At 37.4% G+C, this 14,986-nt stretch overlaps 1 protein-coding gene across 1 annotated transcript in view; it reads left to right on the top strand.

Annotated features, from left to right (window-relative positions):
- TIAM2 (TIAM Rac1 associated GEF 2) overlaps window positions 1-14,986 on the top strand; it is a 298,176-nt gene that overhangs the window by 224,396 nt on the left and 58,794 nt on the right. The window contains 1 exon segment of the mRNA XM_078155068.1: window positions 2,518-2,621. Within this exon segment, the coding sequence (XP_078011194.1) occupies window positions 2,518-2,621 (104 nt within the window).

Here is a 14,986-nt window from a genome sequence, read left to right as displayed (position 1 = left end):
GATATTTCACTGTTGTCTAGATCTCTTTTTACCCCCATGCCCTCCCTTTTTACCCTTGAAATTTCATTCTGTTTTCTCAGAACAAAGAGAAGGTTCATCTCTTTGGGACAAAAATTGAATGCACTGCATCCCTTTGGTCCATACCTAGCCATATTCCTGCCTTTGGAAAGGTTTTGGGATTTGGGGCAGTCATTTTGTGGGAGAGCTGGGTATCAGCTGGAGACTGGCCATGTGCAGAGAGCTCCTGCTAAGGACGTTTCCTCTGCCAATGCAAACCTGTACCTTCGCTGGCACTTGTAGTCTTGGAGAGTTTCCAAGAGCAACTTCATTGAGAAATGAAATGTGTTGTCCATGATCACAAAGCCATATGTGTCAGAGGAGAGATTTGAACCCAGGTCTTCCTGATTCTGAAGCCAGCTCTCTAGTCACTACTTTATGTTGTCTTTCTGAATCCTGAAAGGTGGGGAAAAGCTGAAGCAAGGATATTGAACAAATTAGAGAAATGCAAATCAAAACAATTCTGCGGTACTACATCACACCTATCAGATTGGCCAACATGACAAAACAGGGAAATGATAAATGTTGGAGAAGATGTGGGAAAATTGGAACACTATTGCATCATTGGTGAAGTTGTGAACTGATCCAACCATTTTGAAGAGCAATTTGGAACTATTCCCAAAGGTCTATAAAAATATGCATACCTTTTGACCCAGCAATAGCACTTCTAGGGCTATATCCCAAAGAGATCATACAAATGAGAAAAGGACCCACATGTACAAAAATATTTATAGCAGCTCTTTTTGTGGTGGCAAAGAATTGGAAATTGAGGGGCTACCCATCAATTGGGGAATGGCTGAACAAGTTGTGGTATGTGAATGTAGTGGAATACTGTTTGTGCTATAAGAAATGATGAACAGGCTGACTTCAGAAAAACCTGGAAAGACTTGTATGGTCTGATGCTGAGTGAAGTGAACAGAACCCACAAAATGTTGAATACAGTAACAGCCACATTGTGCGATGACTAAGGTTGATAGACTTATCCTTTCTCAGCAATATAAGGATCTAAGACATCTCCAAAGGCCTCATGATGGAAAATGCTATCCACAAAGAAGAAAGAACTATGGAGTTTGAATGCAGATCGAAGCGTACTATTTGCTATTTTTTTTCTTCTGTTGTATTTTGTTTCCTCTTTCTGGTGGTTCCTCCTGTTGGTTCTAATTCTTACTTACAACATCACTAATGTGAAAATACATTTAATAGGAATGTAAATGTATAACCTATATCCGATTGTGTGCTGTCTTGGGGAGGGGGAGAAAAATTTAAAATTCAAAAGCTTATGGAAGTGATTGTTGATAATTCAAAATAAATTAATTTTAAAAAGAATATTGGTTGAAGACTACATCACCTCCAGTACTTAACTGTATGGTTAAGTTGATGCGTAACATCAACATTTCATGACTAAGTTACCCAGAAAAAACCCCCCACCATGTCATATGTCCATCTCCCTATTCCTGGGTTCTGTAAACCTCACAGGACTTTTGTCTCTAGCTTAGAGTATCTTGCCTCCATGCCTCCATGGTACTTGGTTGGTCCTATACCAGTTCCTACAGCCAGGATACTTACGTCTAACCCAGCTGCTCAGCCATATAGGTGCATGATTTATGACCTCTGGTTTTAGCAGAAATAATTTGGCAGCTTTTCCTTTGAGGGGGCAGGTTGTTGTAGGTGGGAAAAGTTAGGAGGAAAACCTTTTCTGTTTTTTCTAAAAGAGAATTTTATTTCCAGTGGTTTAGGGAGTTGCAAATTTAAAAAATAATGGAAGGAGGTGATAAGAATGGGGTGATGTGTGTAATCGTAGGCTGGAAACAGCTCTACTTAATTTTGTGTGTCAGTTTCTACATTGGAAGTTAGAGAGAGATGTTAATGCATTTTTTTTTTACTTTTAATTGCAAATCAAATTTACTTTAGCCTTTGGTAATTTTGGAAAAATTAAATTCCACCTGTGAATGGGCAAAGTCTGTTTTGTTGGGAGAAATTGCCATGTGGTACCAGGTTTGCATCTAGCTTTTTGGATATTTGTCTTTAGTCAGTGAAATGAGGTAAGGAGAGTACATTATGACACTGCCTATAGTTTGATTTAAGACTCAGTCAAGGTGTCTAAAATTATACCAGGAACCCAAAGGAAAGAATAAGGAGGCATTTTAAATGTCGTTTCAGTTGGCGTTTTTAGTTGGTAATGCAAATGATGCTATATAGAAGACATAAGATAATAGAAAGAGGGTAGTGGATGTTGTGTTAGCAAGAGCTGAGATGTGGTTTGGAGAAGAGCAGGGTAGTGTATTTGCCTACTTTACTGTTATTAACAACCTGAGTCTCCATGTTAAAAAAAGATCAATCCATAAAAACCCAACTGATCTGTCTTCCTCCTTTTTCCTTATGTGGCCCTTTAAATTTGCCATGTACTTTTACCAGAAAATGACCATGCTAAGTATTCGTGTTTGTTGTTTTCAAATCCAGACTTCAGCAATGTGCCTGATGTTACAGCTGGTTTGAAAAGAAGCCAAACTGATGGTACCTTGGACCAAGTTCCCCACAGGGAGAAAACCGAACATACATTCAGGGTAAGATACCAAAATGCTTCATATTGACAGGAAAGCAGATGCCAGACTTGGGCTAAATTTAACTTTTAGCTTTTTCTGAATAAGGGCAAAAATGAGAGCCTTCTATATGCTGATTATTTGCTTTATTGATTTTGTCTAATGAATGAAATGGCATTTTTATAGTTGAGGAACAACTAGGATCCTCATTAACCTCATCTGTTCATTATCTTTCACCTCTGTTCCTTCATTTCTAGCATAAATGAGCTGCTAAGATTAGCATTAAGGTAGAAGCTTGCTATCCAGGAAGGTGAAGTTGTTGAGAGGTGTATACAAAAAAAACCTTATATATATATACATACACATACATACATATATATGTGTATATATGCACATATATATGTGTATATACACATACATACATATATATGTGTATATATGTATATATATACACATACATACATATATGTGTATATATACACGTGCATATACATGTGTGAGTATATATATACATGTGTATATATATGTGTGTGTGTGTGTGTGTGTATATATATATATATATATATATACATATATATATATATATATATATAATATATATATATATATATATATATATATAATATATATATACACACACACATGTATATCTGAATTTTATTCCTTCCTTCCATAGAGAAATGAAAAGACAGACACCATCACCTCTGCTTAGGGATCAATTCCTATGATTTCAGACCATAGGGGAAAGTTTGAAGATATGTGTCTGCATGCAATGCAACAATTTTAGCATGGCAGAATCAGAGGTTAGGGCTACCCTTCCCTTTCCTATTACCCTCCTTTTGCCTTATCCCTCTTTCCCCTAGTAAATGTGGGTCAGGCCAAAAGATGAATATCTAAATGCCCTGATTGCTGATGTTCTGGAACTGACCTCTGTACTATTCACCTTTCCCAGGAATCTGATTCTTTTAAACAGTAGCCTATTAGTATTTTCAGTCTCTACTACTATGTTCTTACTCTTATAAATATCCTATCCAGAGCAGACTCAATATTGAAACTGATTTTTACTTTTTTTCAAAAGTAAAGCTCCTAGAGCTTATGGCACAGAATCCTAGGCTTTATAACAGACAAATCAGGTGGGTTTTTATGGATTGATTTTTTTTAATATATAATTACAAGTATAAAGTTGAGTTAAATATTGGAAGTAAGTGATGTGTCTTTGTGTGTATGTATGTGTTAGTGACTTCCTTCATTTTGTAACCTGGTTGAGTTGTGCTTTTCAGTTTCCACAAAGGGAATATTAATTTTTTTCTTCAAATCTTATTTTATTTTAGGATTCATTATAATAAACATATGAAAGTTTAAGATTTTGAAGCAATTTTGAAATAGAAGTACCATGCCAATCAAAACATTTTAGAAATAGGTTATTAGGCCCTATGTAGCTAGATATTTAAAAGGAAAGAATAAAAATAATGGTTCTTTGGGGCCATCTGAGCTTTTCATTGGTGAAATTGCTAAAAGTAGTAATTTCATGTTGAGAATGTGCTGGCAAGTTATTTAATCCTCATGACCTCTTCTACCAGCACTTAAATCTCTGAGGAACAATTTGCTAGTTAATATAGATAGTACTTCCTTAGAATTTCTTTTAAAATGTTTCCATTTTCACTATTATGCAAGTTCTGAAATTGGTTCACAGAAATAGTATTAAAGGATCCTGGGGAAAGTGATGGGAGAAGTGTTGAACCCTTACAAGTATTGATAGTGATCAGGATTTATACTGGATGGAGGAGAAAATGCCCATTTTGATGGGCTCACAGGGAGGAATGTTTATAATTTTACTATTCTTCTTAATAGTTTTTTTTAAAAGTGACACTAAGTCAAAACTAGAAACAGTAAGTATGTATTTTTAAAAAGGTGTTAATTTGGAAATTGTTATCATATATGCGCAAATATGTCTTTAAAAAAGAATATCCAACCTTGGAGTCAGAAGATTCAGTTCTTGATCCAGGGTAACCTTGGGATAGGTGCTTACCTATCTCATAGTAGTTTCCTTATCTACAAAATGGAAATAAAGATATTTGTACCACCCACCTCACTGGTGGTGGTTGAAAGTACTTTGTAAATCTTAAAGCACTATATAGTTGTGGGTTGGTAGTCTTAGTCCAAATAGGTGAGGTCTAAAATCAGAGCCTGGAGCTTCCAACTTAGAAAGGAAAAGACATTTATTTCCAAGGTTTTCCTTCATGCTTCCACTTTTCTTCTCTGGTGTGAATAATTTCTTATCTGATTAGAGTCTAGTATAATGCGGTCTATTTTGTTAGATTTCACAAACAAGTACCCTAGACATCAGAAACAGGAATAATTTCACTTGGAAATTAAATGCAGTTTGATTTGATGAAACACAGCTGTAACTGGGGCTTTTGACAGCCCCACAATTTCTGCCAATGATTCATAATTGATTGCCTTCTTTCTCCTCAAGGGTACCTATTAATGTCACTGCTTTTTGTATGACCCTGTCAGCATCTCCAGCATGAGTGGGATAAAAAAAAATTGTTAACAATTTACATATAATGTTGTAATAGTTTGGAGTTTGAAAAAGAATAAGCAATCACTTTTTTTTTTTGGTGGTGGTGGGGAGGTTGAGTAAGTGGAAGACTTTCTTCACTTATTCTGGGAATATAATGTGTTAAATAGTTAAGAGATTTATAGGGACCAAAATAGTTCTTGTTTTTAGCTTTCTACTAGTTTTTTCAGGCAACCCTGAAGACATAGCCTTCTGTGATTCCTGCGTATACTTATGTTCTATAAGTTGGTGTATTTCTGTAGATGGGCATCAGAGCCCAAGTTGCAAATTCAGAAGGATGGGGGTGAACCTACTCTGGAATCACTGCTCCTGCTTTGCGAAGACAAGATTGGTGGCGCTAGGAAGTCCTTGTGATTGTAACTTGGGAGAACAGACAGTTTGGGATTATTTCATTGCACAGGGATGAGAGCAAGCGAGAAAGTGTGTGTTACTCATTTCCCAACAGACTCCGGTAGATGTAATCACTTTGTTCTTTGGGAGCAGATTTCTTTGAACTTTTCCATTGTATCCAGCATGTGAGTAAACAAAAGCTTTGATTCTAATGGATATGGAATGGATATAGAAAATGCAGGCAGGTTTGCATGATTTATTTTGTCTTTTTTTAAAATTTGATTTTGTTCTAAAAACTTTGTAGGCTTACCATTCAGATGAAAATATATGCCTTTTTGTTGGAGAGAGAGAGGGGATTTTGAGGAGAAGGAACTTATAACTCTTAAGTGTATCTCATTGATGTATCTTCATTTGTGAATAAGGAAACTCAGGGTGTTATAGTACAACTAGTACCCCCACCATCAACTTTTCTTTCTGGGGAGGGGGGAGTTAATCCAAGATTGCACTGATTTAAAATAATTTTGGAGCTTATTTGGCAATTTTATATCATGAAAACAACAGGAACATTCACGCATATTAAATTTGAGAAGAAGAAGCCTATTTATACTGAGTAACATATAAGAGGATGTAAAAAAAGAATTCAAATAGAATGCAATCTTGGGCTTCGTTAAATTTCTAGAGGTCAGCACATACCTTGCAATGTGCTTGCCACTGCAAAACAAAATCAACACAAATGAAACCTCCCTTTTCCTTGGGGATAAGCTGGTTTTATACTTTGATAATTTCCAATTCAGTAATTCTTCAGCATTTTATGTAATTGCCTCATGGAGCCTTGGCAGTGGGTATTTTTTGCAGTTGGTAGGCGTTCTGTTGATGGAACAGAAAGCATTGAAAAATCTGGTAATGCAGTATGACAACTGTTTGTTGTGCTCCTTGCAGTTTAATCATGTTTGAGATATAGATTGTCCTGTTTGTTAAAGGCAGAAAAATTGACATGTACTCAGGTTTAGGCTTTTGCATCTGAAATTTAATTATTACTATTTACTTAGGTTCCTTTTGTGTTTTTCACATGAACTGCTGTTAAGCTATCTTTTAAATAAAATAATAAATCAAAGAAAATGGAATAAAAAGGAAAAAAATTAATAAAGACTATCCCCCTTCCTAGCCCTCAAAACACACTGAAATCTTGATTTTATTGCTTTCATGTCTTGTATTGTGTCAAAGATATTGTTTGTGAAGTATTTTTGTTAAGATTTAAAATAATATATAATTTAACCACGGACAGGACTCTTTGAACATGGCTGCTTTCCGGTAACCTAATGCAGTCTCTATTCCTTTTAATTGTATTCCCTTTTTCCTCTCCCCACCCCCTTTCCCCCATAGCCATTTCTGAATCCCCCTTTCCTGTTGCATCTTAGGTATTTGAATGAATAAATTGTCAACAACCTCCAGGCATAGCCACCACCCACTAAAATACCCCTTTGTAGCATGACTTTATCTAGTAAATGAAACCTGCTTGCTGACTACCTTTCATATTAATTTAGACTTCATTATGGATTGCCTTTTGTTATACTGATAAGTGTGTCCCTGTTGTACTTAGGCACTGAGGGACAAAGGAGTTTGTTTTCCTTTATGTGAAAGATGTAGTTCCTTTCTCTACCCTCAGCTGCCTAATGCCCTCTGGAGCTAATTATTTGCAAAGCCAGGTGCAGAAAATAGTGAATAGTAAAAAAAAAATGTGAAAAACTTAATGTGTAATGTCTCAAGGGATTAAGGTGAATTCTACTCATTTCAGCTGCATGACAGTGTTGACATTAATTTCTCCTGGCCTGTTCCATTAGGTTTGAAGCACAGAGTATTTTGAAGTAGGGCGCCTTAAGAACTGGGTCTTTTGTGTCCTTTGCCGTCTGAACTAAGATTTCTTTTTGGTAATGCTCGGTGCAGTGAGTTTATATGATTTTACAAAGCAAGTTAAAATGCCACATTAAGAATAGTATGGTGCCATTCCCTGTGTCTTTAGCAGGGGGTAGACTATGGATATTGGAATGGTAAACAAAACGAGCTGACAGTCCAAAAGCACCATCACTTGTTCTGAACATTTTAGGAAGAGACACCTCAGGCCTTACATAAGCAATAGGCTGGTGTGGGCAACAGTGAATACAATATGGACGGGATTTGGTTGCATTTTCACACTTAACTCTCAAGTGCATCTCACTTTTTAGCAGCCTGTCTTATTCAACACTGAACTTGGGCGTGTGTGCATGTGTGTGTGTGCACGCTCACGAGTGCGCGCGAGTGCTCGCATGTGCGAGCCCGCACCGATGCTTATCCTGCATGTGCCCGTCTGGGTCAGTTATGTGTATATGGCAGAGAGAAAGAGACAGAGACAGAAAGACAGGGAACGACAGAGATGCTTCAGGCTTGTGGAAGTTTTGAAGAACAAATGTGAAGTTTGAAATGACCACATTTCATTTTCCTTTTATCTTTAAAAGCAATTTTTAAAATTAAATGATAAAATTTTAGTAGCATTTACCTTGTCTAATGCTACCAGTACCCCCTCCTCCTTGATTTGTGCTTGATTATTCAGGCAGATGTGTCAGTAAGCTGCCAGTCTTCTTGTTTGGTCTGACAGGAAGGGGTGTGCCAAGTTGTTAACACTACCCATCCATCCCCTTTTCCTAGGCTCATGGTCATCAGCATTTTTTTTAAATGAAAAAGGCTAAGTTGATACTCAATTGTTCTCCATAATTTTGAAATAAAAACAGCAACTACAACTAGTTTATTCTAAATTTGTAGTGGCATTGAAACGTCTGTTCAATGAGAAGAAAACAGATGAGTTAAATGGAAAACATTTTGGAAAAGAGGCTTGTCCTATGGATAAAGAAGTTGGTGGTACGTTTGAATAAGAAGACAGTTTGTTGCTTGGACTGGAAAACAACAGTAAGCCTGTTAGCCGAGATCTGCTTTTCCTATTCCTTGTCCCATCTAGTAGTGATGTTTCCAGCACCCCACCCAACTGAAATCTGGTGCCTTGTGGTCATGGGGCAGGATTTGAAGAATGTTTTCATTCAGTTATGTGCATGGGACTTCATGGAGCTGCAGTGAGAGAGGCCAGTGGACAGTTGCCACCTGGCATGTTCTGGGCTAGTTAGATGTCTTAAAAAATAGAATTTGCTAACAGCAGGGTCTTGACTGCTAAATAATTAAGGGGGGGGGGGCACAGGGCTTCACCTTCTGTACCTTTGCCATTTTCTATTCCAGTCTATAAAAATTGCCAAAAAGCTTTCAGAAGGAAAAAAAAAACCAAAACAGACCTGAAATGGAGTGTTCACTGGGGGCAGAACAAGACTTCAATTTTCTGTCTCATTTACCCTTAGACCTTGGCTTTTCTGTTCAGTCAGGCTCTCTCTTTCTCCTCCCATCTCTTCCCACGCAGCAGCTTCTTTCCTCCCTTCTCCTGGCAGTTCTTTTTTCCTCCCTTGCCTCCTATCCTGCTGCTTTTCATCCTACTTTTTTTTTTCATTTTGAAACAATCATTATTGTTCACAGGCATCTTCAGAATCACAAAAGAGGATGATAAAATAGGTGCATAATAAACAACAGAATGTTAACTAGGGAGAGGATGTCTTAGAAGTAGCATGGCTTCTGAGACAATGCATGAGTCATCAGACGCAGGAGAAGGCAGGAAAGAATCTGGGCTTGTCAGGTTGAACCCTGTCTCCTAAACTAAGTGGGACTAGGGCTATTAAATGCATTTATCATTAAAGTCATTTTTCTATCTTTTATCATCCTTTATCTGTTTATCTAAATTTTTCTAAATCATTTTATCAAAATTATCTTTTAAAATCTTTATAGTATCAAAATGATGACTAATTAATGAAGTGGCTATGGAACTTTGCAAATAACAAAGTATTACACAGAGGCTTATTTCTGATAGAAGAGAACAAATGAACACTTCTGTTTCCAAGTAATAGTTTATTTGTTGCAGGTATTCCCAATTCTCCTGCTCCCTGCCCCCTGAAGCAACTTTTGTGCCATCAGAAGAACTTTGTTCTTGCCAAGGCACAGAGAGGTTTAAATTAAAGACCTTGGGAAGCTCCTTGCCATTGGGTGTGGTGGAGGAGGGGAGAGCTAATCAGCCACCCCATTCCCTGCCTCATTCCTCTCAGCTCTCACCTTCTTTGTTTCTGTCTTTACACTTCTTCTGACTTGGGCTAGGGCATAGGAAGGAAACTTAAGACAAAGATTCTCCCCTCCTTAAGCCTTAAATCTGAAAGGAAGTCCCAAATGTAGTTTTTTTCTTTCCAGTCAGTAGGAAAAAACAGTCTGCTCTAGTAGAAAGATCATTGGACTGAGTGAGGAAATTTCTATCTAGGTCTTGATCTGCTCCTACCTAGCTATGTTGCTTTTGGATAAATAACAACAACAATAATAATAATTTCTCTTGCACTTTAAGATTGGCAAAACATTTTGCATGAGCTCATTTATTCACTGCAACCCTGCGGGGTAAGTGATATCCCCATTTCACAGATGAGGAAACTGAGACTCACAGAGGTTAAATGACTTGCTCACAGTTACACAATTAAAATCAGAGGCTAGCTTTAAATTGGGATTCTCCAGTCTAGTTCTCCTTTCATGGTACTGATCTCCTCTGGTCTCATTTTCTAACAACTGTAAAATACAAATATTGGACCACAGGATTACTAAGTTCCCTCCAGCTAAAATAAATGCTATGATTGCATAATGTTTCTTTTCTCTGCCAATCTTTTAGCTCCAATGCCTTACTTAAATAATGTTTTTCTTGAACCAGTCATTTTCAAGACCACGAGGAAGAAATTCCAACTGAGGAAGAGTTAAATTCCAAGGTGCTTTGCCATTGGTTGGCTTTATTAACTCTTTATCGATAAAAGACAGTGAAAACCTTGAAGAAAAATGAATGTTGCAAAAGGTAGTAGTGGCAGGGAAAGATCGTGTCGCTGAAATAATTCTTCCCCATACCTTTAACTATGTCTTCCTTATTTTAAAGGGGAAACCTCAAGGGAAAACATAATGCAGAGTACATAATTCAGGTTTTCATAGTAATAGAACTGGAAAAGCCTGTAGTCCAGCACCTTTATAGTCAGAATGGGGAAACTGAGGCCCAGAGAATCACAGCATAGAGATAAGAACTGCAGGGATCCTGACTAGTCCAGCACTCTCTTCATCATAACACACTAACTTGTGTTTACTTTTGGGTTCTTAATCAACAGGTATGTCTTAATCACTTACACTGTGATAGTTACACAGTGGATGAAGAGACCAAAATAAAACTCTCCCTACGCTGAATGAGCTTACATTTTAGCAGAGGAGGCAACATAAACAAGCATATACAAAATAAATGCAAGGTAAAATTTTGGGAGGGAGGGCACCGGTAACGAGAGGCATTAAGAAAGGCTTCCTATACAGAATGACTTGAGTGGTTTCAAAGAAAACAAGGGATTCCAAGAGCCAGGAGTGGGTGAGGGGGAAGGACTTCATGCCAGGCATAAAGTCATGCACAAAATACAAGACATAGGATTATGTATACAAAGATAGAGGAGTGTTATGTATGAACAACTGCCAGAGAGCCAGTATCATTCAACAGATATTTATTGAGTACCTGCTATGCATACAGCCTGCCTGGTGCTCCTTGAGTCTAGATCAGGGATAATTACATCTTTGTTCTTTATTACCAAGGCTAATTATTAAAGATTTTTAATACCCTTTTGATGTGGTAAGAGACCTTGAGGCCACTCACCTACATCTCACACAAGTGTTCCAAAAGATAGAATACATTCAATTCTTGGTTATGGTCAAATATTCCTGGGCTGTTGAGCACAAACCACATTCTGCACCCATCTGTATCATTTTTTAAAGTTTCCTTTATTTTTTGTAGTCAACAAAGAAATCATTTCTTCCACCTGTGTTAGTTAACAAGTTTAAATTTGGAGTCCCAAGCCAAAAGTTCAGGAAAAACAAAAACAAAAACAAAACATAAAAACAACCCAAATCTGCATACTATTAGTGAAAGGCATAGGATAATGGAGACCATTACTGTTTTTTAAAGGGGGTAGAGGAGAATCCTCGGTGTCTAGGGGCTGCTTGGGCAACAGCTGTACCTGATACACTCAATATACCCATGTACTGTGTTGCAAGGATTGGTAACAGTACCTCATTGTTTAATTGAACCATTCTTCAAATAGTCTACAAATTACCCAAGCTCTTCTCTTTCACTGACTGCTGTCCTTCACTTTTCCAGATTAACAAACCTATTTACAAGCCAAACGTTTTCCAAGCTACTACGGAGGTGCTATATATCATGTCTGACATTAAGGAATTAAGGAATTAAAAATGTACCAGCATAACGCAAATTCGTTATAGTCAAGTCATTATAGTGAGTCAAGCACTGGGCCTTCCTGGGACACAGATGGTGCTTAATAAAATTGAATTGAATTGCACAAAGACATTAGATGATCACCAGGGTTCTTAACTTGGCCCTCTGTGTGCTTTAAAAAAATTTTTTTGATGCCTATATTTCAATATAATTGGTTTCCTTTGTTATCCTATGTGTTTTATGCATTTAAAAATATTCTGAGAAAGGGGCTCATGGCACAAAAGAGATTAAGAATTCCTGAATTGTAGAATATTGTTCATTGGCAAAGAAGTAGAGAGCAATCCAAAATAAATTCTATATCTGCTGCTTTGTTTCATTTTTTTTCTTTTGAGCATTAAGATCTTGTATGATTGGTTACTTTATTAAAATAATTAATTAATCTCTAAATCCAGGGTAAATGTGTCTGGTGCTTGGATTCTCACATTTTCTTTGTGCATTAGGCCCAAATAGCTTGTTGCTCTTATCATTTGTTTTCTGACCAGTCCTAAAAAAAATCAGGGTAATTTTGCTACAGGTATCGATGGGTTAAGAGTTTGTAGCTTAAAACTGAACTAAGACATTTGGAACACCATATGTACCAGCTACTGCTGGGGATGCAAAGAAAAAAAATGAAACCATTCCTGTCTTTAAGGAACTTACATGATATTGGTCAACATTGAATGTCACTTTCAGTTTTAAGGGAAAGAGACTCAAGACATGGCCTGTAGTAGTCTCAACCTTAGCATAAGATCTGTCAGTAAATGGGGTTAATAGGGTTAGAGCAGGAAATTTCCTAAGCTAACTCCTGCACTGCTCTTAGGCAGGTAGTGTGACAATAGATAGAGGGATGGACCTAGAGTCAGGAAGACTTGACTTCAAATCCCACCTCAGACACCTTATTAGCTGAGTAACTTATTAGCAAGTCACTTATCTGCTATATGACACAATTTCCAAAGTTGTAAAATGGGGATAATAATAGCACCTACTTCTCAGGGTTGTTGTGAAGATTAAATGCGATAACTTTTGTAAAGTGTTTGGCAAACCTTTAAGTGATACATAAATGTTAGCTATTATTATCTAGGTTTTTGGTATTTTTATCCTCTCATCAGGAGCTAATTATTCAAAATCAAAACTGGATTATGATACAAGATATAATCACTCACCTGCTATTCTTAATAGCAGGATGAAAAACAGGGAAACAACTGTCCATAAAAACCTATTTATCATGATGACATAAGAAAAATTAATAGTTTGCTTTAAAATGTGTCTCTTTCATCTCTTTCCTTCATTTTATTCCCTTTATTCTTTTGTCTCTTTCATTTAATATAGTTTTCTAATTTACCAACTCTTTTGCCATGATTTGTCTTCTTTGGCAAACCTCCTCCTGTCCCCCATCCAAGTTTAAAACAACAACAGCAGCCACATCCCAACTGTTAGAAAAGAAATGTTAATGTGCAAGTGCCCATAAGGTGCTGACCTGTCATTTGGACTATTTGGGGATTTCAAAATTAACTGCTTATAAGCCCACAAAGTTTGCATAATTTCTGCAGTCAACATGCTCTGTCTTCAAACAAGCTTCTTTCAAAAGACATAAAACCAGCTCTCTATCAAAGGTGCTCATCAGCCACAGAACAAGAAGGCGACATGTGCCACAGTACAGTAGTAACCGCAAGGCATCCGGGATGTTGCACAGCGTGCACCTCTATGCTGATGTCCGTTAGAAAGAGGCTGTTCATTTTGTACACTTCTCAGCTAGTGTGGTTTGATATCACTTTGCAAACACTCATTCTTCAGGGTATTTACTAGGGTGTTACTATGTAGATATTGCCTGGATTTGCCTGGCTAACTAACAAGTCAATTTTTTCAGGTGAGATTTTTTTGGAAAGTTGTGTGTGTGTGTGTGTGTGTGTGTGTGTGTGTGTGTGTGTGTGTGTTTGGGTGAGAAATGAGTTTTTCTTCCCAGTGTCTCATGTACTTTGTCTTCTGTATCTGTCTCAGGTTTGACTGAGCTTTAGTATATGTGCAAAAGGATTTGTGTTTATTTTATGTGTGAGTATCCTGTCCTAGTTGCATACGTGACAACTTCATTGGCAGTGACCATCGTACCACCACTGACAACATGACCAGAACTTATTTTGCTGACACAGCCTCTCAAAAGTTTGTTTGAGATGGCCAGACTATGTCTAAAGAGTAGTAATTGGGAATGTATATATAATGCTTTTTAATGCTTTCTATCTACTGTTCTGTCAAAGGGCTTTTCCTGAAGAGCAGGTCTAACCATATCATCCTCTCTACTGAATACAAATGGCTCCCTATTACCTTCATGATAAAGGGAAAAAAATCATCCATTTGGCTTTTAAAGCCCTTCCTACCTTTCCAGTCTTCTTATACTTTATTCCCCTTCACATCCAGCAGCACTGACCTTCTTGAAATTCTTCCCATGACACTCCATGTTCTAACTTTATGCCTTTCACTACTTTCCTCCATGCTTGGAATGCTGTCCCTCTTCATCTCTGTCTCCTGCCTTCCCTGGCTTAAGATTCAGCTCAAATCACACCTTCTACAGAAGATTTTTTTCCAGGACCCCTTCCGCCCACCACTGTGGTTCCCTTTAAGATAACATCTCCCATTTACACTACATATCTACATAGACATATATGTGTATGCATCTGAATGTATCTCTCTTGTGCGTCCCTAGTTGTTTGAATGTTGTCTCCCCCATTAGAATGTGAGCTCCTCAAGCTATATTCTGTTTTTGTTTGCATCCCTGACACTTAGGACAATGCCTAGCTCACAGAAATGCTTTATACACGCCTGTTGACTGACTCCCCTTTCCAGTGGTAAACTTAAAAATAGATTTTATTAGTTTTCTTGACAGTGGTAAAATTTTAACTGTATTTACAAACCCAACATTGGTCTTTATCAAATTATCCCTATTTTAAGACATAACAGTATGTTGCAAGGTCCCATCAATAAAGAGCGAAGCCAGAGAAAATGGAACAGTCCATCACATTGCAATAACTCAGAAAAACAAAGGTTGCTGAAGTAGCTTCATGCTTAACGGAGCATGTAGGCATCCACAGGGAC

The sequence above is a fragment of the Phascolarctos cinereus genome, unplaced genomic scaffold, assembly GCF_003287225.1.
Source record: "Phascolarctos cinereus isolate Bilbo 61053 unplaced genomic scaffold, phaCin_HiC Scaffold_5;HRSCAF=322, whole genome shotgun sequence".
Taxonomy (NCBI): domain Eukaryota; kingdom Metazoa; phylum Chordata; class Mammalia; order Diprotodontia; family Phascolarctidae; genus Phascolarctos; species Phascolarctos cinereus.
The sequence above is the reverse complement of the archived record's forward strand: the minus strand, read 5'-3'. Positions and strand labels throughout refer to the sequence as shown.